The sequence below is a fragment of the Pectinophora gossypiella genome, chromosome Z (genome assembly GCF_024362695.1).
Source record: "Pectinophora gossypiella chromosome Z, ilPecGoss1.1, whole genome shotgun sequence".
Classification (NCBI taxonomy): Eukaryota; Metazoa; Arthropoda; class Insecta; order Lepidoptera; family Gelechiidae; genus Pectinophora; species Pectinophora gossypiella.
In genome coordinates this window covers 12,576,096-12,603,695 of record NC_065433.1, presented here as the reverse complement: position 1 = coordinate 12,603,695, position 27,600 = coordinate 12,576,096, and the positions used below count along the sequence as shown (strand labels likewise).

General features: G+C 38.6%; 1 protein-coding gene and 2 long non-coding RNA genes across 5 annotated transcripts; 2 read left to right on the top strand and 1 right to left on the bottom strand.

The window, feature by feature from the left end:
• Window positions 1–9,557: 9,557 nt before the first annotated feature.
• Window positions 9,558–11,368, bottom strand: LOC126380428 (craniofacial development protein 2-like). Its single transcript, XM_050029815.1, has 2 exons — window positions 11,307–11,368; window positions 9,558–10,905 (listed from the first exon to the last, which is right to left on the bottom strand). The coding sequence occupies exons 1-2, from the start codon at window positions 11,366–11,368 to the stop codon at window positions 9,558–9,560; spliced, it is 1,410 nt and encodes a 469-aa protein (XP_049885772.1).
• An 11,281-nt stretch (window positions 11,369–22,649) lies between these two features.
• On the top strand, window positions 22,650–24,070 carry LOC126380758 (uncharacterized). 2 transcript variants are annotated; one of them, XR_007568531.1, is made up of 3 exons: window positions 22,650–23,093; window positions 23,167–23,252; window positions 23,343–24,070. It is a non-coding gene; the product is annotated as an uncharacterized LOC126380758 (long non-coding RNA). The 2 variants fall into 2 exon arrangements; XR_007568530.1 differs by having other exon boundaries at window positions 23,167–24,070.
• Window positions 24,071–24,939: 869 nt separating this feature from the next.
• Window positions 24,940–26,837, top strand: LOC126380757 (uncharacterized). Of its 2 annotated transcripts, XR_007568529.1 has the most exons (3): window positions 24,940–25,860; window positions 25,934–26,019; window positions 26,110–26,837. It is a non-coding gene; the product is annotated as an uncharacterized LOC126380757 (long non-coding RNA). The 2 variants fall into 2 exon arrangements; XR_007568528.1 differs by having other exon boundaries at window positions 25,934–26,837.
• Window positions 26,838–27,600: the final 763 nt, after the last annotated feature.

Genomic DNA, 27,600 nt, shown 5'->3' with positions numbered 1-27,600 from the left:
ACATCATTAGATCCGCAGTGAATGTCATCAACATAACTGGAATATTGTAAAACAAAAGATGCTAAAGGGTATGTTTCCTTATACAGCTGAGCCAACTCTATTAAGCACCGAGTGGTTAAATAAGCTGAACTCTTTAATCCGTAAGTAACGGTTTGTAATTGAAGACACTGAACTGGATCATGCATGTTATCTCTCCACAATATATTTTGTAAACAGCAGTACTTATTGTCAACTAGAATGCATCTATACATTGATTTAATGTCACACAATAAAACAAACTTGTAAGTTCTGAATAGAATCAGAATGTCAAAAAGGTCGTTCTGAACAACCGGCCCATTTAACATGATGTCATTTAAACACAAATTATTTTTTGTTTTCATGCTAGCATCAAACACTGCACGTACGGGGGTTGTCTTACTGTTTGGATTGACTACTGGATGATGAGGAAGAAAATAAACATTACCTGCACTCATGTCATAGTTAGAAATATCATAATAACACGCATGTCCCTGCTCAATGTACTCGTGAATAAAACTTTTATATTTTTGATGCAAATTGACATCTTTTAAAAATCGTTTTTCTAGGTTATAAAACCTTTGTAATGCAGTTGAAAATGATTCACCTAATTGCACATCTTGTAAATCAAGTTTTAGTGGTAATGCAACAGAAAATCGTTTATTTATTAGTTTAACAGAATTTTGAAAACATTTTTCTGCTAACTCATGTTCAGTGGTGCCCTCTTTAAACACAGTAGGGACTTCCTCACACTCCCAAAATTTGGAGATATTATTATCAAGTTCACATATTGAAGTTTTTTGTGAATTGCAAGTATTAGTTGAAGCCTGACCTTGAATAGAATTACAATTATTTACTAAAGAATTATCTTCAATTATTGAATCAGGAATTAAGTTTTTGTCTGGAATATCATCACAGGTTTTTAATAAATTATTACCTTCAATGTCATTGCAACCTTTAAATATATTATTTTTACCTTCAATTGTAAGGCATAGATTACATGAAGAAATTTTGCCAGCAGATACCGGCAAATTCCCCGCGACGACATATCCAAAACTTGTATTGACCAAAAACGGACCAGATGGGGATAACGGCAACGACTCACGCTGCAGCACTTGGAAGAAAATATCACATCCCAATAATAAAGAGATGTCATCCGTTTGGTTGAAGTTTTTGTCAGCTAATTTGACATAAGATGGAATTTTAAAATTTGAAATATTAAATGTTTCTTGTGGCAATTGGAACGTTATGTTTCAATATATATTCAATATTCTTTATTTGCATACTATGATGGTGTACAAGTTGGTCAGTTTTTAACTACACAGCATGACACAGGCATATTAAACTCGTTTATAGACGAGTAAACAGACAAATCCGCCTTTTTAGTGACACTATTGGTGCCCTCAATGATTCCTGTGATCACCTGGTTTGTGTGACTTATGTCACAGTCAATTTGTTCAGCAATTTTTTCTGAAATAAAAGACATTTGGCTCCCACTATCGAGCAGGGCCCTGGCATATATAAAAGTACCATTTTTACTTATGAGCCGTACCCTTGCAGTAGGCAACAGCACATTTTTTGCCCGAGAAGTGCCGGATATAGAAACAGCAGCAATGTTGTTATCGTTAGAAGTGCTGTGATGAGCAGCAGCTGATGTATGGATGTGGATTAGGGTGTTATGCTTTTGTTGACAAATGGCACACTTGAGACGCAGCATACATTGGCCTCGATGATAATTCAGGCATAATGGACATAAATTATTATTTTTTACAAAATGATGTCTATCTTTTTCAGGCATTAATTTAAATTTGACACACTCAAACAATCTGTGAGGTTGCTGACAATACTTACATGTATTGATGTTAGAAGCCACGCCGGAAGCCACGAAACTAGCCTTACCAGACTTCATCGGCTGCTGCTTATGCGGCTGCTTCTCTGCAGTCAGCTTCTCCTCTGCAGTATTCTCCATCGCGATGGCGCGTTTTTCTAGAAATGTGGTAAATTCAGCCATGCTAGGTACAACCTTGGCATCCCTCTCTAAGTAAAAGCCCCTATATGTGTAACTATCCACCTTTTTTGCTAAAATATTTATCAATAGGATGTCCCACTTGTCCACAGGCTGCTCTAAGTTTTTCAAAGCTCCCAAGTGCAACTTAACATTTGCAATGAGTGACCGCAAGTGCTCAGAAGTGCATTTTGTAAAAGATGGCAATTCAAGTATGCAAATAACATGATAATTAACGATTTTAGGTGTGTTATCATATCTGTTTTCAAGTAACTCCAGTGCTGTGTTATAATTCTCATCAGTGAGCGTTAAGTTTTTTATTAAATCGAAAGCTTCCCCAGCCAAATGTGAGCGCAAATAATAAAGCTTTTCACACAAAGTTAATTTGGTGTCAGTATGAATCACTGCTTTAAACATATTAATGATCGGGTAATAGTCCACAATGTTTTTACCATCAAAAGGATGGATTGTAATTTTTGGTAATTTTTTGAAATCTCCCTGAAGGGGACTCGGAATTTTATTTGTAGCATTGTCAATTATTGAAATGCATTTAAAATACTTACTCTCGTATTCGTCGTAGTTCTCCTTGTCGTCAGGGTGCAGAAGCATCAAACTGTGCCCCCGTGCAATAAGTCTCAATTCGAGTTATGCTACCTTTGATGTAACTTCGATTACTAACGTATTCTTTTAACTCCATCTTAATTAACAATTTACTTTATATGTGTACGCAAAACAAAACACTGCAGCGCAAAGAAAGAAGGCGACCAAAATGGCGTCTCGTACAAAATTACTTGATATTTTTCTTAAAAAAAATAATTCTATATCATGACATTAAAAAAAAATACAATATGACATTACAAATTGTCAACGTAGTTGTGGTTGTGTGATATTAATTTGATTATTTATTTTTACCATGCGTCCCTCGGTGTTTCCGAACGAGTAGAATAATGACAGTTGTCCTTGGTCGAGGAGAAATCTTGCCCAATCACAGCGAAGTTGCGCATGCGAAAACTTCCGACTTTTTCCGACGATACCCGACGGACTCTTCCCGCCTAGAAACTTGACCGATGACGATGACGTCGAATGAACGGTAATGTTGCAATGTGGAAAAAATATCTTGAAAATAAATTGCTTCTTTCTTCTATCTTCAAAATGGAGGATACTAAAATGTTGAATAAAATATTATTACGAACCACTGACGACACGAAGTAAATTTTCTATGACGAAACGAACGACGAATTTCTTCTTATGATGATTTTATTTTTCTTATTACCAATTTCTTCTTACGACGAATTATTTATTATAGGAAACCAATCCGTTTTCTATTTTTCTTTGTCTTCACTTCTTCTGTATGTATATAAAAAGGTGTAAATATGTAAATAGCTTGTAAATAATTGTAAATAGGACTAACTTCTTATTTCTTCTTGTTTCGTAATTACACGAATGTCTTCACCGCGACGATGACACGATGGTTTTTGTAAACTCCGACGATATTGCGGGTTACTGTTTTCTATGTTATTTGTCTTCTAAACGTAGAACACGTAGTTAAATTATAAATGCCTCGATATAGATCAGAGGTTTTCTGAAGATAATTTTCTTCGACGTGTAGAACACGTATTTAGGTAGTTAAAATATAAATACCTCGATATAGATCAGAGGTGTTTTTTGAAGATAATTTTCTTCAACGCGGAGACAACACGTAGTTTAAAATACCCTGAAGATAGCTCGAAGGTATTGCTGAAGATTACTTCAACGCGAAGTCAACACGCAGATAAATACTCAACCCTGAAGATAGCTCAAAGGTTGTGAAGATAATTTCTTCATCCCGACGAAATGCAGGCTTTGTTTTATGTGATCTCAACGATAGTCATCACATTGTACTCCGAAGGATCTATAATATTATTTTTTCATCTTGATGTTCTTGATGTTACATGCTTGAAGAACCATTTTTTTACGCTCGAAGGACCAATTTTATGTGGCGTTCTAGATGTGATGGTTGAGTGGTGTGCTGGTAATTAAACGACCACATAAAGGAATATTTTAAAGTTTATTGTTTTCTTTTACTTATTCACACATTTTACACTTTTATTATTATTATTTTATAAATCACCATATATTTTTAGTATTGTTTTAGATAATTTTTTAACACAAGAAGATATTGATTATGCATCCATTTTTGATGCCAAGAAGGAAGTCGTCATTTGTCTATGACAATACCTTTTTAATAGTAACAAAACCATAGACAGTTTTATATTTTGTTCGTGGTCCGAACAAAAGGTAGTTACCAACAGTCAATCATTCAAGTTCAGTGACTGGGCTACCGTAGGCATTCGCAAAAGTAGAAATACTCTTTATTTTTTATATGAGGAAAAAACGTATACACACACTGATAGTTTTAAAGCTACGTCAAAAAATATTCTAAAATATTTCGAAGAGTGTGTTATACAGCCAAACAGATGCATATTAGTAGTAAAATAAAGACCGCGGATAATAAAATAAAGGCAGTTTGGCAAGTAATAAATAGTGAAACAAAGGCTTCGAAACCGCGTGAATTAGAATACAATATAGAATCGGGCACTGGGTTAGTTAAACAAGATAAAGATGTAGCTGAAGTTTTTGATAAATTCTTTACGAACATCCCTGTAAAAACTACAGAATCTCTCAGGTCCTCTCCTGTTCAAGCTGATATATTGTTGAAAAGTAATGTTACTGCTTGCATTGAATTATTTGATTTTAAACGCGTTGATCCGAGTAGTATTGTTAAAGTATTCAAACAGCTGAAACTTAAAACCTCGAAAGATTTATGGGGATTGTCTGTCAAATTGATGAGCTCTGTTATTGATATCTTAGCACCATATCTAGCATACATTTTTAATATGAGTGTTGAAAATGGCACTTTTCCAAATTTAATGAAAATCAGTAAAGTTATACCTCTTTTTAAATCGGGCACAAAATCAGACCCCACCAATTATAGACCGGTTTCTATTCTACCAGTACTTAGTAAAATTTTCGAGAAAATTATTCTCGACCAACTGCTATGTCATTTTAATTTAAATAACTTACTTCACAGCCAGCAGTTTGGTTTTACTAAGGGTCGGTCTACAACAGACGCGAGTGTCACATTTGTTCGACACATTTTCGATGCTTGGGAGGAGTCGCAGAATGCCGTAGGAGTATTCTGTGACTTGTCTAAGGCGTTCGACTGCGTGGATCACGAGACCTTGCTTTTGAAATTGAGGCACTATGGACTAAATAATGGAGCTCTCAGTTTGTTAAATTCATATCTAGGTGGTAGGATACAAAAGGTACAAATCAATAGTACAACTTCTTCGGGCTCTCATGTTCAAATGGGAGTTCCTCAAGGATCCATTTTGGGTCCGTTTCTTTTTTTAGTGTACATAAATGATTTACCTTATGTAGTACAGAACCAAGCTGACATTGTACTGTTCGCGGATGACACTTCTCTTATATTTAAAATCGATAGAAAGTTAGAGGAACTTGACGAAGCAAACAGCGCTGTGTCGCAGGTTCTGAGCTGGTTTACAGTAAATAACCTAGTTCTAAATGCTAAGAAAACGAAGTGTATTAAATTTGCTCTACCAAACGTAAAGAAAGTAAATAATAACATTAAAATTAACGACGAGAATTTAGATTTTGTTGAACACACCGTTTTCTTAGGAATTACTGTAGATTCAAAACTCCAATGGGGCCCACATATTGTATCACTAGCGGGCAAGATAAGTTCAGCAGCATATGCCGTCAGAAGAATCCGACAACTCACAGATGTACCCACTGCTAGACTTGTCTACTTCAGCTACTTCCACAGCGTAATGTCTTACGGTATTTTATTTTGGGGTCGAGCCGCTGATGTAGAAACTATTTTCATCATTCAAAAAAGGGCAGTTCGCGCTATTTATAATCTGCGTTGTCGGGACTCTTTAAGGGAGCTGTTTAAAGAAATCAATATACTGACGGTCGCAAGTCAATATATTTATGAAAACATTATGTATGTGCGTAAGAATGTATCTCTCCTTCCAAGAAACTGTGAAAGGCATACTTACAATACAAGGAATAAAAATAAAATTGTTGTTCAAAATTCTAGATTAAGTAAATTAAATTCATCTTTTTTGGGGTTATGTATACGTTTTTACAATAAAATACCAGATAATATTTTAAATTTGTCAGAGAATAAATTTAAAGCTCACGTGAAGCTTACTTTATGTAAAAAAGCTTATTGTAAGATTAATGATTACCTAAATGATAAACATGTCTGGTATTAAATGTGTTCTTCTAGTTATTAAATAACTTGTAATGTACCCTCATTGATTTAAAAGATGTGTTGCTGTTGCAGTTTCTTGTCATTTCTTCTCCTCAGCCATAACACCTTGCGAAATGACGTAAATTCAAAATGTTACATTGACCTTCAACAAGTTTATCCATGATAATTCATCATCATCATCAATTTAAGAGCCACGCTCTTGTCGGTGCAGCATTTCTGTAAAATACTCTCCATGCTACTTTCATACTTTCTTTCTTTCATGCTATTTTTTTCTTTTCATGCTCCATGATAATTACGTTGAATAAATGATTCTGATTCTGATTCTCTATCGAGTACACTTGAGTTCAAATTTGTTTCAGTTAAAACATAATATGATATCGTGATTGTTATTTAAAGTATTAAGATAAATTTCGGTAGTCTTTGATCTTATTCTATTTACATTTTGATAGAAAATATCCATAACTTATAGAGAAAAGGTTCCAAATTATAGCTACATAATACACACATGAAAGAAAATTAATGAACAGTGTTTAAGCTAATTTTTTAAGAGTATCCAAGTTCTTCACTAAAATTACACAAGAACCTTCATCTTTGCGCAGATAAACTCGACCGAACTTAACCCAGACGTAGGTGTATTCCTGAGCCTTGGCGTACTTCCGAGCAGCTGCATGTAGCTCCTTGCATTCCGCCGATAGGTGTTCGACTACGTATATATTCATTTTATCGCCAGAAATCCCCAAGTGCGATGAGTTGAGAATGTTGCCCTTGTTGTCCTTATTAAATCTCCTGACTGCAGATATAACCACGTCGCGATTACGCTCGGATGGCAAGGTCACAATAATATTACGGGGTCGCTTGGACGTTGGATCCAACTTGGCTACTCGACGAATCCCACGAATATCCGTCTCACCAATAGGCGCATTGATCACATCGCAGAGGTTCTTGAGAATCGTGATGAGATTCTCAGTTTTCTTCTCTGGTACACATTAAATCTCTATGTTATGATTTCTGGACGCTCTGTCCAAAATAGACACGGACTTTTTCATGATAGATAGTTCTACCTGTAGCTGTTGATTTTTTTCGTCAAGTTTTTTTTTAGCTTCATTAACCTGTATTTCTTTCTGCAGATCCACAGCACACATGAAGCACAGATGAAGTCCGTGGTTTTTGTGAAGTCTGATTGTAGAGCCTCGACTTTCGAATTAAGTTTCTGTTCTATGTCCAGCAGTAAAGATGCTCTTAGTTCATCCAACTTAACATCCAGGAGTGATGAGATCCGACTAAGTGATGATGATGATGTCCTCCCAGACGTATCCGTCGACGGCGACACCCTTAGCTAGTGTTAGCCTGGGCTCTTGCATGGGTGCGGGCGTGACTAGCAAAACCAAATTTAGTCTTGAAAGTCCTGTTGCAAGAAGCACAATAGAGAGTCCCATTTGAGTTATAAGTGTAGTGGTAGGAGGGCTTGGGTCGAGTTTTTCGGATCTGGCGTTTGGCGTCAAGATCTTCAAGACGGGTTCGTTCAAAGTTTTTTAATCCCGATTCGACAGCAGATCGCCAGTCCGATCTCTGAGTGGCAAGCTTCTCCCACGATTCACTAGACGTGCCAATAGCAGTCAGATGACGTTTCAAGTCATCCCTGTAACGCAGGTATTGTCCTCCCGGTTTACGTTTACCTGAGCTAAGCTCAGAATAAAACACTTGCTTTGGCAACCGAGTAGACTCCATGCGAACAAGGTGTCCACGCCAGCGAAGTTGACCTTTCATTAAAAGACACTCCATTCCAGCTAGTTTCGTTCGGCGTAGGACCTCCGAATTTGGAACACGATCCTGCCAGCGCACCCGAAGAATTGCTCGAAGACATTTCATGTGGAAGATATCAAGACGTCTGATGTCTCCCTTGTACAGACACCAGGTCTTCGAAGCATACAGCAACAAAGGAAGTATTATTGCTTTGTATACAGCAAGCTTCGTGTGGAGTTTCAGGTCATGTGATTTCCAAACTCGTCGGTTTAATCCATCAAAGGCCGCAGCGGCTTTCGCGATTCGTGCAGAAATCTCTGACTCGAGACGGTTATCACTGCGCACTAGACTCCCAAGGTACCGAAATGTCCCTACTTCATCTAGAGGCTTTCCACGCAGGTAAACAGCAGCATCATCCGCAGATTTTCCCTTTGCAGGTTGTTTAAGAATCTGGGTCTTGTAAGCGCTGATTACTAAGCCAAACTTGCGACAGGATTCGTCTAAATTGTCGAGATAACTCTGCAGGTCGTTCATGTTATCAGCCATTAGGCAAAAATCGTCGGCATACAGAACTTCTGTTACAGGAATGGAGTGTATCTTACGTTTTGCTCTGAAGCGCGTGAGGTCGAAGACGCTTTTGTCCGTACGGACATTTATAAAAATCCGGTTGTTACACTTCTTAAGAGCATCATTCATTACCGCAGCAAAGTAAATGGCGAAAAGGGTCGGAGCCATAACACAGCCTTGCTTGACACCACTGGTGACAGGAAACTGTTTTGTGAAGTCGTACTCGTGACGTACGCGGGCAGTCATACCCTCGTGGAACTGATGCACTAAATTGACAAGCTTCACAGGACAGCCACATTTCTCTAAAACAGCCCAGAGTGCAGTCCTAGGGACGCAATCAAAGGCCTTTTCTAGATCCACAAAACATAAATAAAGGTCACGGTATTGTTCAAGACTTTTTTCTTGGAGTTGTTTGACAACAAAGATGGCGTCAATCGTGCCTTTGTTAGGTCGAAACCCACATTGGGTTTCGGGAAGGAAACTTTCGGCTATTCTATTAAGGTGTCTATTGATGATATGCGCCAGTATTTTACCTGCCGCGGATAGCAAGGCAATGCCTCTAAAAGAACCGCAATCGGAGAGGTCACCTTTGCCCTTGTATAATTTGCTTATAGAAGCATCCTTCCAGTCTTGTGGAATAATCTCAACGTCCCAAATCATTTTCATAAGGTCAAACAGTCTGGACCTGATACTCGATCCTCCATATTTGTAAACTTCAGATGGGAGACTGTCTGAGCCTGGCGATTTACCGTTCTTTAAACGGTGTACTGCACTATTGAACTCTGCGAACGATGGTGGTTCATCCAAACTCGATGCAGATGGCAAGCTCTCAAGCGAGTTAATATAATGCAGATCAGCTTCTTGTCTCACGGGATTCAGCACTTCATTGAAGTGTTCAGCCCAACGAAGAAGAACCTCTTTCGGATCTGTCAGTTTCTGAGATTTATCTCACGAGTAGACTGGGGCAGTCTTTATCGCGCGTGGTCCGTAAACGGACTTCAGCCCTTCAAAGAACTTTGCAGTTTGACTAGTGTCAGCTAGCAACTGCAAGTCTTCGGCCTTGCGGCGCCACCAACTGTCCTTCAGTTCTCGGATCTTTACCTTGAGATCCTGTTGTATAGACCTGCGCTGTCCCACACTAGTGACACCCCGCAGAGCAAGACGAAAACTCTCAACAAGCTGTCGCAATTCCACATCAGAATCATCAAACCAATCTTCATTTTTCTTTTGTGGTTTACCAATCACTTGCTGAGAAACACTGTACAAAGCCCTTGCGTATGCACACCACTTGGTATTTACTGAGGTAGAGTCGTCAGTGCTGGACATCAAAACATCAAATTCCGCATCAAGTTTGTCCTGCGTCGCTTCATCGTGGACCAGTTTTGCAAAGGCCAGCCTGGCTGGAACTTTGTGTTCTGCTCTGCGCGGAGGCTTGTAATTCAGCCGCATCCTGGATCTGATGAGACGATGGTCAGTCCATCCCTGGGCACCACGCATTGCTCTTGTAATAAGTACATCTCTTAGGTCTTGCCTGCGTACAATGATGTAGTCAAGAAGGTGCCAATGCCCAGAGCGCGGATGCATCCAGGATGTCTTGTATTTGTTAGGGAGCCTGAAGAACGTGTTTGTGATGCTAAGATCGAATTCGGAGCAAAGAGTAAGAAGCGCTAAGCCATTGGTATTACACTTACCGACTCCATGCTTCCCTAATACATTCTTCCAGGCGATATACTCTGTACCAACACGCGCATTAAAGTCACCGAGCAAAATTACCTTGTCACAAGCTGGGATTTTCTGCAAAACTTCACGCAGATTCTCATAAAATTGGTACTTATCCTCATCAGATGTTGTCATGGTGGGTGCATACACGCTCACTAGATGAAGATGTTTTCTAGGCGATATATGGAGTCGCAAAGACATAAGTCTATCATTGATGCCCTTAGGAGACTCAATAAGAGACCTGGCGATGCTGTTCCTGATCGCAAATCCAACGCCACTTGCGGCTTTGTCACTTGCTGGTTTACCCATCCAGTAATATGTGTATCCACCCATCTCCTCACAGAGCTTACCGCTGTCTGCTAAATGAGTTTCACTGATCGCGGCTATGTCGATATTATAGCGGGACAATTCACGTACTATGAGTGCAGTTTTTCTTTCGGGACAGAGGTTGTTGTCATTGTCCAATAAAGTTCGTACATTCCATGCAGCTATATTGAAGGATACATTTATATTATTATTGTGCTTCTTTCGACCGCTTTTAGTTGGTGACCAGAGAACCGCAGTTAGCTGTCTGGGTCTGGTTGAGGCAAGCTTTGTTTAGGCCACTTTTTCTAGGCCCCTTCCCAGATTGGGGAAAGCAGTGCGATCCCTAAATAGGGCTGCTTTGTCGTCGGGTGAGCTGCCGTACCAGTTCTCTTGCCTCGAATGAGTTCCAGAACGACCATCACCACCCGACCGCCTTACGTGCAGAGATCCAGCTAGAGACCAAACCCACCAGTTTAGTCCCCACCACCAGTCTCCATCGCCGCAGGACTTGCACTCAACATCCAGGTTCTTGCCAGGGGTCATCAGCGCAATATATTAAGGTGGGTGAGCTCGTCTTTTAGGTGTAGTTACCAGTGGAGCGGGGGTCCGCTACGACTAGTTAAGCCTAAAAGATGCAGCGACTGGCCGTATGCCTCTCGAATCCCGACATACGCCCTTTCAGGCACAACGCAGGTGCCCTGCTGCAGCGCCGCTGTTGCCAGGATCGATGCCATTCTGGCGGTGCCTGCCTTCCGCACCGCTGCAGACTTAGAGTGCTTTAAGGGGGGATCATCCCAAGGAACTAGGGAATAGGTTAGGGGATAGGAATAAGGAAGAGGGAAGGGTTAAGGGACACTACTGACTCGGGACACTAGGAATGAGGCAGTAGTAGCTCGGGAAGCCGGGGTCGCGTACCCGTATACCATAACAAAATCACCGATCCGACTAAGTAGGGCAGTGGAGTCATGAGTGTGGGAGACGGGGAGCGGCTATTCTTACTTGGTGAGGAGTCAATGACTTTGTCCAGGTCACAGGTTGATTCACGACTACGCGACATTACGATATCGTCACATGACATGTTAGTAACTTCTTGCTGTGCACTGACTAGTTGGCTACGGACCGGCGTTTCACTATTATTGCCCCTCCGTCTAATGACGTTTGTAAATAGGGAGCAAGCCCAAGACCTTTTCAACTCAGCTTGATGGTGCTTGAAGTATTCCGCTGTTATGTTTACACAGTTGCGATGAAAAAGCTTATTGCATTGAGTACAGCGAATAAGTTCAGTTACTGGAAGACTTTTTAGGCATGCGTCGCATCTCATTTTGTACAAGACTTTTTAGTAGGTTACTTATAAAGCATCTGTACGAGCCCACCAGTACCAAGCAACAACGACACTATGTGGTATAATTATCCTTCAATTATCGCATATGTATCGCCAGTATCGTGGTGCAGGGGAGAGTAGGCAGCAAGCGATAGCGAAATTCGCCGTGCCGATTCCACTGGTTCTGGCGTAGCGGTCAACACATCGGACGCGCAACTCACGGGACGCTGGATCGAAACCACTCACCGCACAAAACTTTTTCAAAGTTATTTTTCGACAGCAGGTCCCAAACAGCACACGTCACGGGCTTGTAGACAAGTCGTGCACGCGGAAGCGGAACAGCAACACCGAAATCCAAGATGCGCGGGCGTTAAATAGACAATTCCACAAGATAGTAAAAGACGTACCGAGTATGTCACCAAAGACCAATAAACAATTAAATTTAAAAACTCGAGACTTGAGTCTCAAAACACGTCCACACGCAACAAAGAGCAACAGGCGAAAAAAGCAACAGCGTATTAGCAATAGCAAATTTATTTACCTAAAATTAAAAAAAGAATTTCAGATACTTTGATTAAAGCGATTTCTTGAGTAAATCGGAAAATAGGTTGCGTACTTGATTCGCATAAGAAGATGACAGAGGGCGCCACGGGCGGGGCATTCGAGCTACAACGTGCGTGGCGTAAACAACGGAGTGGTGAGAAATTGTGAAAATAATTTGTAAAATTAGAATTATATCGTGTTTTAGTGTCATCCACATACTTGTTTTAATAATTCAGAAGTGGGATGTACACATTGCAGCACAAAAGTGGTATGTACTGAACAATTTTTGTTGTCTTATCGGTTACTTGACAAAACGTTACCTGTTTCCTTTCTTAACAGTAATAAGTGTATTAGTTAACTTCTTTTGATAAGTAACAATTAAAATACGACAAGATTATAGTTGAATCTGCTTAAATAATTTAAAAAAATAAATAAAAGAAGAAAGATTGGATATAAAACATGTAAGTTGGTAGGTGTTTCTCTCGTATTTCATTGTTTACATTATATCTACACGTTATTACTTTATGATACTTACGATAGATACCTACGTGAAGTAAAAGAATCGTCTTCAATGCGACTTAGAAACGATTTCGTTATATTTAGCAAGTACTGATATAGAAAGGACTGATTATATTTTACTGATGTACCTATTACATAACCAAGCATTCTGGTTTATATGTACTTACATAGATTACTTATCAACTCTTTAATCAAATGTTTTAATTCCTACCCTCACCTTTCCTAATATTAATAATAAATAAAATATATATATATAAAAAAATTATACAATAATAAATGACTGTTCATATGTATATCAATTACTTACTTACGATCCATTACAATCTGAATGACTTATTTTATGTATATATCATCGATTCATTATTGTTACTTCTCTTAAAACATCTGGATTTCTTTTGGTCAAGACTAAAGATCGTAGCAGCGCTACAAATATATTCATTATTAGTGTATATGAAATATATATAATTTACGTCTTACCTTAATCGATGGAGAACTTAGTATGTGAGGGCCTGACGCCGCCGCTACCTGTGGACACAACTGGTTCTAGGAGAAGGCAAGGCGAGGAGTACATGCCTGTTCGCAGGAAACGCCTTAGGTCACTCACCCCAAGTCGTGGACGGTCACATCGTAGGAGTAGTCTTCGGAAACGTAGAATGGAGCGTCGCAGGCGTCGTCGTTCTCGATCAAGGCCGAGAGACTCTAAAAGGAAAAGCAGGAGTAGATCTCGATCCGCTCTAAGGAAACGCCGGTCACGTTATCGCCATAACTCGTCCACCAGCCGACGTAGCACTAGTTATACTTCAGGGACATTAAGTAACCGATCAGGCAGCTCTCAATCGAAGACCGCTAGTTCGAGTGAAATGAGTACTGGTTCGACTTCATCATCGACTGAGCGCTTGTCGCGATCGAGATCAAGGCATGGTAGGAATCATGGCTCCCGGCGTCATCGTCATTGCGACCATCACTCTAGACCGAGGCGATCCCGTCATTCGGAAATGGACAGGCTAGTTAGCGCTATCAGTAATCACAGTCGCAATACGTTCGTGGGCGCACATGACATAATACCTAATTTCGATCCAGGGCTGAAGACGCAATCTTCAAAATCATGGCTCAAAAAGGTCAATGAGACTGCGGCTATGTACAACTGGAGTAATAAGCAGATTATTTTCCATGCGTTACCCAAACTTGACGGACTAGCACGACGGTGGTATGAAGGTTTATCATCGGTGAACCTTAGTTGGAAGGAATGGCAGCGGAAGATCTTGCAAAATTTTCCGGACGACAGGAATTACGCGGATCGCCTAGCAGAGATGCTAGATAGGAAGAGTAAACGCGAAGAAACTCTTGAAGAGTATTTCTATGATAAAATTAAATTGGTAACCCATTGCAACATAAAGGGTAAAGATGCTGTCGACTGCATAATACATGGGATTTACGATCACAATATTAGATTAAATGCACAGGGTGCGAATTTTAGAAGCCCGAACAAGCTTCTTAGATACCTACGCAGTATTACCGCTAAGACTTTTAAAGATAATCGAAAAACACTAACGCAACCCAACAATAAATTCATTAAATTCAATCCAAACGCAAAATCTATGGAGACGAACAGAAATAATAGGAATTCAGGCATTAAATGCTTCAACTGTTCGGAAAGTGGCCATACGGCACCGAGATGCACAAAAGAATGGCAGAGATGTTCAAAGTGTAACCGTATGGGCCATATAGCAGATTACTGTAAACGAGATCAGACCAATAGTACTAAAACAGCTACCGACGACAGGACAGGAAGTTCAGAAAATAAAGTATTGTGCATCACTGGTAATAGCGAACCAACAAATATATATAATAAAAATTAAGCAAAATTAAAAATTTTGAAAAAAACCCACGACGGTAAAGTTTCATCAAAAAAGAGTAAAATAACTCAAAACCCCCGACTTAACCCAATTATTATGTAACGAAATATTATATTAGACTTAAAAATACTTTCTAAAAAAGAGTTGATATCTCGAGACATCGGTAATAGATATACTTAAGTACCTAAACAATGAATATGGATGTTTACAGTTTTTTCCTAACGTGTCTGTTTCTCGAAGATATCCTTAAATGTAGCGATAATAATTTTACCATAATACATAACCGAGGAATATCCGTCGGGGGCTGCCTTTTCTATATAAAATTTCAACAAAAATTTAATCATACTCATAAGTGTATTTTAATTCGTCGTTAAACATCTACAATTCTTCAATAATTGTATTCACGTCACTAGAAAAACTTTAGCTGGGTTAATGGCAGCCCCCGACGGATATTCCTCGGTTATGTATTATGGTAAAATTATTATCGCTACATTTAAGGATATCTTCGAGAAACAGACACGTTAGGAAAAAACTGTAAACATCCATATTCATTGTTTAGGTACTTAAGTATATCTATTACCGATGTCTCGAGATATCAACTCTTTTTTAGAAAGTATTTTTAAGTCTAATATAATATTTCGTTACATAATAATTGGGTTAAGTCGGGGGTTTTGAGTTATTTTACTCTTTTTCGATGAAACTTTACCGTCGTGGGTTTTTTTTCAAAATTTTTAATTTTGCTTAATTTTATTTCAGACTTTTTAGAGAGCATATACGAATTATAATCTATATATTGTGTAGGTAAGATCCAATCAAAAACATAAATGTGAAACGACAGCCAAGTTCAATATTATGTTAAATGCCTTGGTTGTCGACTTCAACGACAAAAGAAGTGAGATCTAAATGGGTGCCAAGTTCAATGGTCAGTCCTGAAATTTATTTATAAGTAACAGTATAACATATCATAACTTCTTATAACATAAGATAATGTATTGTAGCCTAAGGTCTGTCTTGGCTAGTTTTCATAAAATTATGAATTATAGCCTTCGCAAGTTCTAAATTGTAGCCTAAGGTCTGTCTTGGCTAGTTTTTATAAACCTACCAACGAATTATTATGTTCGATCGCTAGTTTCTACCAACAATCCAAATTTTCGGAAATATAAAATAATAACCGACAAATACTTGTAGGTTTAGAACTTAGAACATATCCTCGTAACGCCGTAGGTCCTTTTAAAAAGACAATTTCAAAACTAAAAGTACTTAGTGCTCTGCCTACCCCGATAGGGCATATAGGCGTGATTATATGTTATGTTATATGTTTAGTTAATCAACATACCTACCACATAAAGACCCGCAGTCATGAGTTTTGATTACTTACTGATTCTGAGATGTAAGAATTTACATCTATAGTTAGGTACAGGCACTAATTAGGTATTTATGTTAAACGTTCATAATAGAATCTAATTATTTAAAAATTGCCAGTTTCTTATTTTTTCCTTTGTATTCATCTAATTACCTATCAGCATACCAAATTTTAACTCTCTAGGTCATCTGGAACTGGGTTAGAATTTTGATCTATAGGTCAGTCAGTCAGTCAGTCAATGATAAAATTGAGGATTTTTGGACATTAATATCTAAATAACCGTTTGAGATAAGCTTATGAAATTTAGAACACATATGTATCTCGCAAGTCTCAATGTATGAGCCAAATTTGATACGTTTATGTGAAATAGTTTTTGATTTATGAGGGGGTCAAAAGGGGCTCCAAATGGTTCGTGTAATATTACACACGGTGCGGCACGCCAGTTCTGTTTCTTTAACTTGGCTTGACACGCTACCGCGTGTCTAGATCTCGCAAAACAATAAGTGTGATTCATCCTAGCACATAATATTAAGTTACTTATTAAATATTATACAGTTGCTTTCTGTTTAAAGTTACCTGTATAACACTCATCTGAGAACATGCACCAATCACCCACGAACTCATTTCTGAAATCCGCATTGAAATCAGACAATAAGTTTTAATTTTAATAATATTGCAATATAAACGATTCACACTAATATAGCAGCGCCCCCTAGTGAGTTAATATCATAATCCTTATCTTAGACTATGCACCATTCAACTACGAACCCATTGCTGAAAACCGCATTGAAATTGGACAATTCGTTTTAATATTATTGCAATACTATTTTTCACTAATATTGTAGCGCCCTCTAGTGAGTTAAAGACGTAATTTTTATTATTTGGGAACATGCATTAAGCTACCACGTACACATTGCTGAAAACAGAATTGTAATCGGACATTTCGTTTTGATTATATTGCAACATTGTTTTGCACTAATATTGTGGCGCCCCCTAGTGAGTTACAGCCATGACACCTGTCTAAGAACATGAACTCAACAAACACAATCCCGTTATTGAAAACCGCCTCAAAATCGGATCATTAGTTTAAAAGATAGGTGGTAACATTACTTTGCACAAACGCACACACAAACATCTCTCACCCTAAACGCATATACCTGCTCCGTCCCGTCGTGGGTAATAAATCTAATTAAAATTATACTAACCGTAATTAACAACACTTTGCTTTACTTAATACTACCTGATTATTGAGTGATGGGTTCAACTTTATGAATTAAATGAGGATTAATTGGATGAATTTGATTCACTTGACCACACAATCCACGTGCCACTTATAGTCGATCTTGATTTTTCTTTAATACTTATTCGCCAATCACTTCGTATTAATTTATCTACAATTTATTGTTTATAATCTTCTCTGAAATCCGGCTCGATGGACCATGAATATGCCTGATATGGCTTTTTACTGATTTTTAAGGGATTTAGGTAGCAATGAAACAGCACCGTGTTCGTCGTAATTACGTGTAATCAATGGAACCGAAAAAAAAACGCGTGTCAAAAACAATTAACTAATAAAAACTACTGCAAATAAATTGCTATTATAAATTGAAGAGGCGTTTCGAATAATATTGACTCTAAACACTAATATTGTGGCGCCCCCTAGTGAGTTACACACATGACACCTATCTAATAACATGAACTCATCAAACACAAACCCGTTATTGAAAACCGCATCAAAATCGGATCATTAGTTTAGAAGATAAGTCATAACATTACTTTGCACAAACGCACACACAAACATCTCTCACCCTAAACGCATATACCTGCTCCGTTCCGTCGTGGGTAAAAATGGTTCAGATTAACGGTCATCAGAGACCTGCCTTCCTTGATTTCGGGAGTCAGTGTACAATCGCCAAGCGAAGTTTAGCTGATGATCTGTCATTACAACTAGATGTTAATAACCTACCACATATTAAAGGTTTCGCATTTGGAACAATGCAACCTATCGGGAAAGCAAGAGTTGAAATAGTTGTGGACTTTGTAAAGGCGGAAGTGGACATTTACGTAGTACCGGACGATTTTCTGAGTTCAGATATACTTATTGGCCAAAATTTTACCGAAAAACCAGATGTAGTGGTATACAAAACTAGCACGAGTTTAATTCTATATTCAGATTCTTCAGAAAAGATTAATTTGCACACTGCGGAAGATACTACGATCGGTAAAATGAAGGGCATTAAAATTCGCTGCGCAAGGAATCACACGGGATGTATATATATACCTGGTAATACATCTTATAAAATAGGCGAAGAAATGATTACAATCCCTGGCATATACCAGGTAAAAGATGGTGTAGGAACGTTGCCGGTAATCAATTATTCTGGAAAAGATATTATTATGGAACAAGGCAGACTTATAGCTCGCGCTCTATCATTACCCTATGTACCGAACCTGATGGATTCTCCAGTATTTGAGGTAAATAAAATAACAACATCTGACAGCACTAACTCCTGTACTGATAAACCTTTGACTATGGACATGTTAAATATAGGATCAGACGTTTCTAATGACCAATGTAATAAATTACTGACGCTACTGAATGACTATCGGGACTGTTTTGCGTTAGAATTAGACGAGCTTGGTAAAACATCTATAGCTGAAATGCACATAAAATTACAGGATGATGTGCCTATATCGTATAAGCCCTATCGTTTACCCTATAGTGAAAAATTAGTGGTTCGACACCTAGTGAATGAGCTTCTAGATGCTGGCATTGTAAGAGAGTCTAGTTCTTCTTATGCTAGCCCCATAGTCTTAGTTATTAAAAAGAAAAACGGCGAGTATCGTTTATGTGTAGACTATAGGGCCCTGAATAAGAAGACCATCAAGGATTCTTATCCAATGCCAGTGATAGATGACCAGTTGGATCGACTGAGCGGTAAAAAGTATTTCACCAGTCTCGATCTGAAATCCGGGTACTACCAAATTCCGGTCGCAGAAGATTCCAAACATTTAACCGCATTTATTACACCAGACGGGCACTATGAGTATACCAGGATGCCTTTCGGTCTTGTGAACGCTCCTGCTGTATTCCAGCACATGATCAACAAGGCCTTAGGCAAAGATAGGTACGATCTCGCAATGCCCTACATGGACGATCTGTTATCTCCGGCGACGACGATAGGTGATGGGCTCGACAGACTTGGGAAAATATTAGAGTCGTTGCGTAAAGCGGGCTTGAGACTGAATATTAAGAAATGTTACTTCTTCCAAACATCTCTAGATTATCTAGGGTATGAGATATCCAAAGAAGGGTTGAGACCTGGAAGTAAGAAAACCAAAGCCGTTGCATCTTTTCCGACCCCAACAAATGTGCACCACGTCAGACAGTTCGTTGGCTTGGCGAGCTTCTTTCGGAGGTTCATCCCGAATTTTGGCACTATTGCTAAGCCATTGACGAGCCTCACGAAGGCTAATGTACCTTGGTCATGGGAAAAACCACAAGAAGAAGCATTTAATACAATTAAGTCAAAACTAATCGAGCGACCACTATTAGCCCTTTATGACCCAAGTTTCATCACAGAAGTGCACTGTGATGCAAGTAAGCATGGAGTGGGAGGTATCTTACTTCAAAAGCCCGACGAAAAATCACCGTTAAGACCTGTAGCTTACTTCAGTAAGCAGACGACTAAAGAAGAGGAGTTTCTTCATTCCTATGAGTTGGAAACCCTAGCCGTAGTTCTATCGTTAAAGAAGTTTCGCATATACCTAATTGGCATTCACTTTAAGGTATACACCGACTGTAGTGCCCTCAGAACGACACTAACAAAGAGGGATTTAGTCCCGCGAATTGCGCGATGGTGGCTACTGCTTCAGGAGTATGACTTTGCGATAGAATACCGGCCTGGTGAGAATATGCGACACGTAGATGCTCTAAGTCGCAATCCCATCATATCAACAGATGATGACACCAATTTATTGGACGCGGAAGAGTTAGCTGCTGCTGAATATCGGAACTACTGACTGGTTACATTCTGTGCAGTTAACGGACTCAAATCTTAAATTAGTCAGGTCAATACTGAATACCGATAAAAAGGACATAAAAGATATAATGGAAAACTACGTCTTACAAAATGATAAAATATATCGCAAGATTGGAGATCAGTTAAAATGGGTAGTACCGAATGGAGCTAGATGGCGCATTTGTCAGATGGGACATGATGAATCCGGTCATTTTTCATTAGATAAAACTCTTGACAAGATAAAACAAGACTTCTGGTTCCCTAAAATGAATAAATTCATCAAGAAATACGTTTCTTCATGTCTCAACTGTGCTTATAACAAAGCATCGACCAGCAAAAGTAGTGGTTACTTACACCCAATCCCCAAGGGGAACACCCCATTTCATACCCTACACATGGACCACTTAGGCCCATTTGTAAGAAGCAGAAATGGAAACGAGTACATATTAGGGATTATTGACGGGTATAGTAAATTTATATTTGTTAAACCGGTACGGAATCTCAAAAGCAAGACGACTATAAAGATCGTAAAGGATATCTTCTGCATGGTAGGAGTCCCAAAAGTTATAATCACTGACAGGGGAACAAGTTTCACATCCCTATTGTTTAAACGATATGTTCAGTCTATAGGCGTGAAACATGTTCTGAACTCGGTAGCAACCCCCCGTGCCAATGGGCAAATAGAAAGGTATAACCGGACCATACTGGAGTCTCTAGCAGCATCCAATCATGGCCAGGATGAACGAGAATGGAATCATGTAGGAAATGTGCAGTGGAGTCTGAATAATACTCAGAATAAAACAACTGGGGTTTCCCCATCCGAAATTGTTTTTGGCAAGAGAACTACTGGATCTAACGAAGGGAACATCCTTAACGCATTACGGGAAGATGTTAGAAACTCTGATACTGATAAGGAGACTACGGATATGATGAATGAACTGAATAGAGACGAACAAAGAAACACAATATGCGAGCTAGCTAGTAAGAATATAGAAGATAATCAGAAGCAGATGAAGTTAAGATATGACAGCAATAAGGCACCCACCAAAATGTTTAACTTAGGAGACTTAGTTATGATTCCCAATCATCATCTCCCAGCAACCGGAAAGAGTAAAAAGCTCTGCCCTAAGTTTAGGGGACCATATAAAGTAACGGCCGTACTTAAAAACGATCGCTATGAAATTTCTAGCATTGATGGGCACGCGAAACGTAAATATAAAAGCATATATCCCGCTGATCAGCTAAAGAAATGGATCACGTTTAATTCTGTAAATAATAACGATAACGACACAGACGATCTGACAAGTAGTGACTCGGACGACAATAAATCATTAACTGAGACTAATTAATAATACCATTACTTATATTAATTTATTGTATTTATTCATAACCGCCTTCGAATAACGATTTAAGAAGAAAAGCTTTGTCCTTTAAATTCAATAAATAAATAATAATATAAATATATATACAGTTACATGTGACAAACTTCTACTTACTATCTAATATATTAATTCGTAATAATTAATACGTGTTCTTATACTTATAATACTTATATTACTTATAGTTTATATACTCAGCTAATATGTACATTTCTACATTAATACCAAATAATATCTAAGTAAACCCTTACCTTATATACCCTCCTTCCTCCAAGGCTATATTCCAGGGAATAGCAGAGTCAATGGAGGAATAAATATCCATCACCATGATTTAATCTGATGCTAGACGTGGATACCGTACCATGTATGTATAAACAGGCGGTGAAGAATACCGACCAACGTAATATAGTTTTGCTGGAGTAATGATGATTGAAGGATACCGTAGCGTAAGGTGCTCACTGTGTAACTAGTGAAGGATACCGATGCGCGCGGTGCTCATCACATTACAAACACTATGTTGGAGAAGGATGCTGGCTTCTAGCCAGCGCTCTCAATATGATGTTCGATGTATTAAAATTATATGATGGGGCTAATTAAGGAAGATTTGTACCTTGCTTGTTCACCTGTTTTATTTACTGCTCTAAAAGTGCTAAAAGAATAATCAATCGTTGTTATCATGAACTATCTATCTTATAAATCATGAAATATTAAATTATCACTACCAGATTAACTTCTATACTTTATACTTAACTATATATATATAAATATATCTATATCGGAAGGCGATTGGGGCAACCACCGTTCTACACGCCCTATCTATGGAGTAATGAAGGCGATTACTTCACCGACAAGAGCGCAGCTCTTAAATAAAGAGAGAGATATATATATACTTTAATATATATATACAACTGTATAAAATAAAATAATATTAAATAAATAAAATCATGATTTTCGACCACCTACGTATTGTAACGAAGCATTTCGGACCAACGAGCCTTGTAGCGACATCTTGTGGTTTCTGACGATATAACGTTGTTTTTATATTTTACCCGCAGGAAATCACAGATGGCGCTGCAGGGTTATCGATGGGCCCGAATATTTTTAATTATTTTATTTTCTTCAAAAATTTGGTATATTAAAATTATCTGCAACATTTATTTTTGATATATTATAATTATATTGTTTAAATTTTGGGATCAAACAAGTCGATCGATTGTTGTCGTTGATTCGGCGAATTTATGGTTTGGTAGATTTTTTCTAGTTTGGCAACTTTGTTCGTGGGTTTTGTGTCAGACTGACAGCTGGCTGAGCTGAGACAGGTTTTGGAAAGTGGGGACGTCGCGAGAGCGCCGGAGACTCCATTGCCGAAACCCAAATGTGGGCAAATTAAAGCCACAATGTATTGGCGGCATCAAGAGCCGATGTAACCATTTATATAAATAACTTAACCGAGATGGTGAGTCCTCGCAATTCTTCGTGCATATTTTTGCACCAACTTGGTGATAACCTCGAGGTCCTTTGTTTTTCAGCAACATCACTGAAATCCCATCGCCTAAGGTCCAGTGGGTGGGATTAGGTTTCATCCGAGCGATGCCCAACTATCCCGGATGAACCTGTAAGTTATTTTCTTTGTTTTACACTCGTGAGTTGCCTTGCCACGCTGTCAGCTGAACCACATGCTAATCATTGCCATTCCTTGTTGCAGATGGGGTTTTAATTGTTTTTAAAGTTTTAAAGGTTTAAAGTTTTGAGTTTTTTTAAAGTTTTGAGTTTTAAAAGTTTTTAAAGTTTTTTGTTTTGCTTTAAGTTTTTAACGTTTTGAAGTTTTAACGTTTTTGCAAGTTTTTAACGTCGAACGTTTTGCAAGTTTTAATCTAAGAAGAAGTTTATGATTGGATCAGACTATTTCAACAAATTTTGTGAATGAAGATTGCTACTGTTTTCTTCTGCGTTTGCAAGTTATTTCAAGCTTCATTTCGGCGGAGCTTGCCTTGGTTGTTTGCACGACGAAGCTTTCCTTTGTGCGGCGCGCATGTGGATGTGCCGCGCCTCTCCTTTTGTCAACACACCGGATAAGGCCCGGTGAAGGTCTGCGAGGTTGACCGGTGGACGTGCAGCCCGCCAGCTGCGTAACAGTTGGCCCGCTGCGCCGCCATCGTCCAGCACGCCCTGGCCTGAGCCGGCCTCAACTCATCACCTGTACAGTATTCCGGAACGCCTCAGGTAGGCCTGATAGTCGGAGGTCCTCGAGTAAGTGAGGTGCCTACAGGTGTACGGACAGTGTTTTTAAATATAGTGATATCCCATGGTTGTTACGGAGTGACAATTAACCTGACGGACCAAAGCGCGACCTGTCTCCCTCCATAGGGTTTTTGACCTACCTATGGTTAATGAAATTTGTAGATTTAAAAAATATACATTGTACAAATTCAAGGGAGTTTTCTTTGTCTCATGCTCACCGGTCTATAACATCTAGCTGTGCCCTTCAGGTAAACACCACTTTATAAATTTCTGAAACATATCGATATCAGTATTTCTATAACACCTTTTCCATTCACCTACCTTTTTATATAGGTAGTCAAAAATCTAGTGTTTCAGTGACGCCGCTAATTTTAAAGCCTCGAAACTTGCCCCAAAATATGAGCAGTGCGTAATTAAAAAGGTTTTATCGCCCTTGGTGTACGATTTGGTTTCATTTGGTGGCAAGAACTTAGGTTCTTGGCATATAAAAGATTTAAAAATTTAATTTCCAAATTGCCCTGTGTTCCCCTAGTCATATTTTAAAAAAAAAAACATTTTACCGGCTTGGATCTTTGTTTTTGGCTCAATTTAAATTTACATTTATAAAGAAAGTTACATTATTTTTCTTTTTCATATGGTTAGCTTCATAACATTTTTTATTAATAAAACTTTGGTGTGTTTACTTGTGTCGTAAGTGACCTAGTAACAATCTATTTATAACAAACACGAATTGTTTATGTGGTTAAAGACTATTAATTGAGTCTTTTGATTTTAAAAATAACTACATTTACAATTAAATGTTTTTATGTTTGATTTTTGTAGTGTGTTTATGGTGCGCTGATAAGGCCCATACACACTTGCGTCTGCAACGCAGCGTTTTTATGAACGCCCAATATAGCGTTTCATATTTTTATGTTTTTTTGTTTAGGCGATTATAGCCAACTATTTAAAATAGTTTTTACGTTGCTCGTGTCAACATTTTTTTTTAGGCAATATAGTAGCCATTTATTAGAAATACATTTTAAATAGGAAACCTCATTAGGTTGACTATTTTTTTTTGTTTTTCGACGGAGCGGGTAGTGACTCCTTAAATAAGCCTCTAGCAACTGTTGTTTTGTTTTTTTGTCTTTGTCTTTAGAATTGGGGTATCGAGTGACACTATGAGAGTCGTCAGCTCAACAGGGTTATGAATGTGGGTAACATCCAGTGAAATTGATACTGGGTGCTACTATATGAAAGAAGTGAAAGGTGATCAATGAATGGTGATGAATAACAGGTCGGGGTAATTGTTGTGCTTAGGGTTGTGCTGTTTAGATGTTGGTGTTTGTGCTTCGTTACGTTTTTTTTTTATAAATTGTTGTTGTCTCGTCTTCTGTGACAGATTTTTTTTTTACATTTGATAAAATTTAGACTGGTTGTGCGCTCCAGGCTCTATGGCTGAGGGCAGCCGTGTTTCTCACCCAGTTCGAAACCTCTCGTGGGTAGGGGGGTATTGTAACGAAGCATTTCGGACCAACGAGCCTTGTAGCGACATCTTGTGGTTTCTGACGATATAACGTTGTTTTTATATTTTACCCGCAGGAAATCACAGATGGCGCTGCAGGGTTATCGATGGGCCCGAATATTTTTAATTATTTTATTTTCTTCAAAAATTTGGTATATTAAAATTATCTGCAACATTTATTTTTGATATATTATAATTATATTGTTTAAATTTTGGGATCAAACAAGTCGATCGATTGTTGTCGTTGATTCGGCGAATTTATGGTTTGGTAGATTTTTTCTAGTTTGGCAACTTTGTTCGTGGGTTTTGTGTCAGACTGACAGCTGGCTGAGCTGAGACAGGTTTTGGAAAGTGGGGACGTCGCGAGAGCGCCGGAGACTCCATTGCCGAAACCCAAATGTGGGCAAATTAAAGCCACAATGTATTGGCGGCATCAAGAGCCGATGTAACCATTTATATAAATAACTTAACCGAGATGGTGAGTCCTCGCAATTCTTCGTGCATATTTTTGCACCAACTTGGTGATAACCTCGAGGTCCTTTGTTTTTCAGCAACATCACTGAAATCCCATCGCCTAAGGTCCAGTGGGTGGGATTAGGTTTCATCCGAGCGATGCCCAACTATCCCGGATGAACCTGTAAGTTATTTTCTTTGTTTTACACTCGTGAGTTGCCTTGCCACGCTGTCAGCTGAACCACATGCTAATCATTGCCATTCCTTGTTGCAGATGGGGTTTTAATTGTTTTTAAAGTTTTAAAGGTTTAAAGTTTTGAGTTTTTTTAAAGTTTTGAGTTTTAAAAGTTTTTAAAGTTTTTTGTTTTGCTTTAAGTTTTTAACGTTTTGAAGTTTTAACGTTTTTGCAAGTTTTTAACGTCGAACGTTTTGCAAGTTTTAATCTAAGAAGAAGTTTATGATTGGATCAGACTATTTCAACAAATTTTGTGAATGAAGATTGCTACTGTTTTCTTCTGCGTTTGCAAGTTATTTCAAGCTTCATTTCGGCGGAGCTTGCCTTGGTTGTTTGCACGACGAAGCTTTCCTTTGTGCGGCGCGCATGTGGATGTGCCGCGCCTCTCCTTTTGTCAACACACCGGATAAGGCCCGGTGAAGGTCTGCGAGGTTGACCGGTGGACGTGCAGCCCGCCAGCTGCGTAACAGTTGGCCCGCTGCGCCGCCATCGTCCAGCACGCCCTGGCCTGAGCCGGCCTCAACTCATCACCTGTACAGTATTCCGGAACGCCTCAGGTAGGCCTGATAGTCGGAGGTCCTCGAGTAAGTGAGGTGCCTACAGGTGTACGGACAGTGTTTTTAAATATAGTGATATCCCATGGTTGTTACGGAGTGACAATTAACCTGACGGACCAAAGCGCGACCTGTCTCCCTCCATAGGGTTTTTGACCTACCTATGGTTAATGAAATTTGTAGATTTAAAAAATATACATTGTACAAATTCAAGGGAGTTTTCTTTGTCTCATGCTCACCGGTCTATAACATCTAGCTGTGCCCTTCAGGTAAACACCACTTTATAAATTTCTGAAACATATCGATATCAGTATTTCTATAACACCTTTTCCATTCACCTACCTTTTTATATAGGTAGTCAAAAATCTAGTGTTTCAGTATAGATAACAAATAAACTTAAATCTATGTCCACAGGCCATACCGGATTAAAGCAATTGGAACCATTGAATAACTAACTACTAAAGGTGGATATTGCGACGAACATCTTAGTAATCAAACCAGGACTGTAAAGTTGATGATTAACCCACATGATGAAAGGAAGAAGATCAAGCATTAAAAGTAAAATAAGATATTGATAAAAATAATAAATTGAAGAAATAATGAAGATCGGTCCTGCTAAAAACAAAGCTGTAGCTATTATAAGTTAATAAGTACTTACTGTTGTTTGCCCTGATTGTAGTAACTTTGTTAATGTATAGATAGATCTAGCACTGATTAGCCTTGCAATTACTATTATGAATGTATGGGGTCATACATGGTGTAGCTCGAATGGCCGACACGGAATAGGGTCATTCCGTTAACAGGACGGCCGTCTATTAGCAATAGCAAATTTATTTACCTAAAATTAAAAAAAAAAATCAGATACTTTGATTAAAGCGATTTCTTGAGTAAATCGGAAAATAGGTTGCGTACTTGATTCGCATAAGAAGATGACAGAGGGCGCCACGGGCGGGGCATTCGAGCTACAACGTGCGTG

Bases quoted from the DNA above. Each gene is read 5' to 3' on its own strand.
- LOC126380428 (XM_050029815.1), bottom strand. From the start codon at position 11,368: ATGGCATCGATCCTGGCAACAGCGGCGCTGCAGCAGGGCACCTGCGTT. The intron at 10,906-11,306 runs GTATGTCGGGAT...TGCCTCAACCAG, and splicing joins TGCGTTGTGCCTGAAAGGGC to ACCCAGACAGCTAACTGCGG.